Source organism: Octopus bimaculoides, chromosome 16, assembly GCF_046866305.1.
Source record: "Octopus bimaculoides isolate indiv1 chromosome 16, ASM4686630v1, whole genome shotgun sequence".
NCBI classification, from domain to species: domain Eukaryota; kingdom Metazoa; phylum Mollusca; class Cephalopoda; order Octopoda; family Octopodidae; genus Octopus; species Octopus bimaculoides.
The window spans coordinates 8,824,796-8,827,295 of NC_142943.1; the positions used below are offsets into that span (position 1 = coordinate 8,824,796).

At 29.9% G+C, this 2,500-nt stretch overlaps 1 protein-coding gene across 1 annotated transcript in view; it reads right to left on the minus strand.

Annotated features, from left to right (window-relative positions):
* The window catches only part of LOC106868209 (alpha-glucosidase), a 30,284-nt gene that overhangs the window by 7,265 nt on the left and 20,519 nt on the right, over positions 1-2,500 (minus strand). Inside the window, 2 exon segments of the mRNA XM_089364107.1 lie at positions 1,109-1,218; positions 2,422-2,499. Coding sequence (XP_089220233.1) covers positions 1,109-1,218; positions 2,422-2,499 — 188 coding nt within the window.

Sequence of the window (2,500 nt, forward strand, 5' to 3'; positions counted from 1 at the left end):
TATATATATATATATATATATATATATATATATATATATATATATATATATATATATATATATATATATATATATATATATATATATATATATATATATATATATATATATATATATATATATATATATATATATATATATATATATATATATATATATATATATATATATATATATATATATATATATATATATATATATATATATATATATATATATATATATATATATATATATATATATATATATATATATATATATATATATATATATATATATATATATATATATATATATATATATATATATATATATATATATATATATATATATATATATATATATATATATATATATATATATATATATATATATATATATATATATATATATATATATATATATATATATATATATATATATATATATATATATATATATATATATATATATATATATATATATATATATATATATATATATATATATATATATATATATATATATAAGAGAGAGAGAGAGAGAGGCAGACAGACAAGATATTTTTCTATTTGGTTGCAGCTGTGAAAAGTTTATTTTAAAATTTGGATTCCAACCTGGATCTCAGGAGATATTTTACTTTTTCCAGATTTTTTTTTAATGTTATAATTTTTACCCAGTCAGTATTTCGAAGATTTCGAAGCTGTGATTTTGTGCGTGGGAGGCGCAATGGCCCAGTGGTTAGGACAGCAGACACGCGGTCGAAGGATCACGGTTTCGTTTCCCAGACCGGGCGTTGTGAGTGTTTATCTAGCGAAAACACCCGACAGCATCGGTGTCAGACTGAAATACAGTGAAATACAGTGACTATATGTCCAAAGATATTTCAGTCCGAGAGACCAAGAGGAATAAAGCGAGATACAGAGGAGAGAGAAGAGAGACAGCTAGACAGAGAGAAGTCTGTGTGTCTGCTCGTCTGTGTGTCTGCTCGTCTGTGTGTTTGTATGTGTTGTATGCCTTTAGAAATAAGATATCTTGAGAATTTAAAGAAATATTCTAGTTAGATATTAGCGCAGAAAAGACAGTCAAAAGTGGTTGAAAGCGCATATATTATTCTAAAACTACATACCTTCCGTTCTGGCCCTGGTTGTCTTCGATAATGTGGTGCCATAGTTTTAACAGAATTATATTAGACGCTAACCCAAAGGAATTTGTGTGTTCCATGTTGTCATAGGGATTCTATAAAATTAAAATAGAAATAAGCAAATAAGCATAAATTTTTTTTTTAAATAACCTTAATAAGTTGAAATATATTTTAGGGTGTTATTTCATCAATCATCACATTTCAAAAGTCAAAATAGTCGAGTCATAAATCAGATCACTCCTAGTTTGCTCTTAGTTGACTAAGTTATTTTGTCATAAATAAAATGGAAGTGTTGGATATGAATAAATTACGTAAATTAAAGGCAGAAAGGGAACAATGGAGCCCGAAGCTACATAAGGCTTAGTTTTCTGTTCGATAAGCGGACTAAATTATCTTTGTCATAACGAAAACGAGAAGCGTAATGGCTTGGATGAGGCCCTTGAATGAAAGGTTTTATGTAAGATATTGCATGACGACGTTATTAATCTTAGGGAACAAACGCTGATCATGAATTTTTTCCTCAGGTTTTGGTGTTTTGTCCAACATCACGATGAATTAACTTCTGTTTTAGAGATAAAAATTGCGCTTTGCAGTATTATAATCTACACTCCATTTCGTTGAGTAGAAACAGAAGGCGTTCTATTTCGCAGACTGGATTCGTTTAGTTATCTTTATGCATTGGAAATCATCATGTTAGTATATGTTATCATCACTTATCAGTTGTTCATAATTGCAAACGAACACACATAAAATTCCCCCACAAGGGCGGGCATTATAGAAGACGTTATTTACCCAAAGTAAATAACCAGAAACTACGTAAGTGCACAGCGATCCACAGAGTCACACTTACGCCTCTAAATTTCGAAGTTTCTATATGCAATCCATATCCCGGTTCAGTATAACCATTTGGTTGTTTTAATGACTACACTCTGTTGAAGGCATTCAGGCCAAGTATCTGATTGAGGGGGAAAAAACCCTCACTTATTCTTCCCCTTATAGCTACCGGAATAATGGGGGAAGCGCATACCCTAGAGGTTAGGGTATTCATTCAAGATTACTAGATCGTAGTTTTGTTTCACCCGGACTGGATGGTTCTTTGTGTTCTTGATCAAAAATTTTATTTCACGTTGCCCCAGTCAACTCAACTGTGAGTAACCCTGGTGTCCGATTCAGGAAGAATGTTTTCATTTCGGGTAACTATATACCATGGAAACCGGGTAATTGGTTTTACTTCTTTTCTGGCCCCTTTTCTTTGACTGAGTCGTGTAAAAACTGGAAAAAAAATACTGTAAACTTACTGGTTTATTTGAATTTAATTGCACGTCATTGCGCAGGTCACTGTCTTCTAACATGAACCCCGAGTGACGAATATTAAAA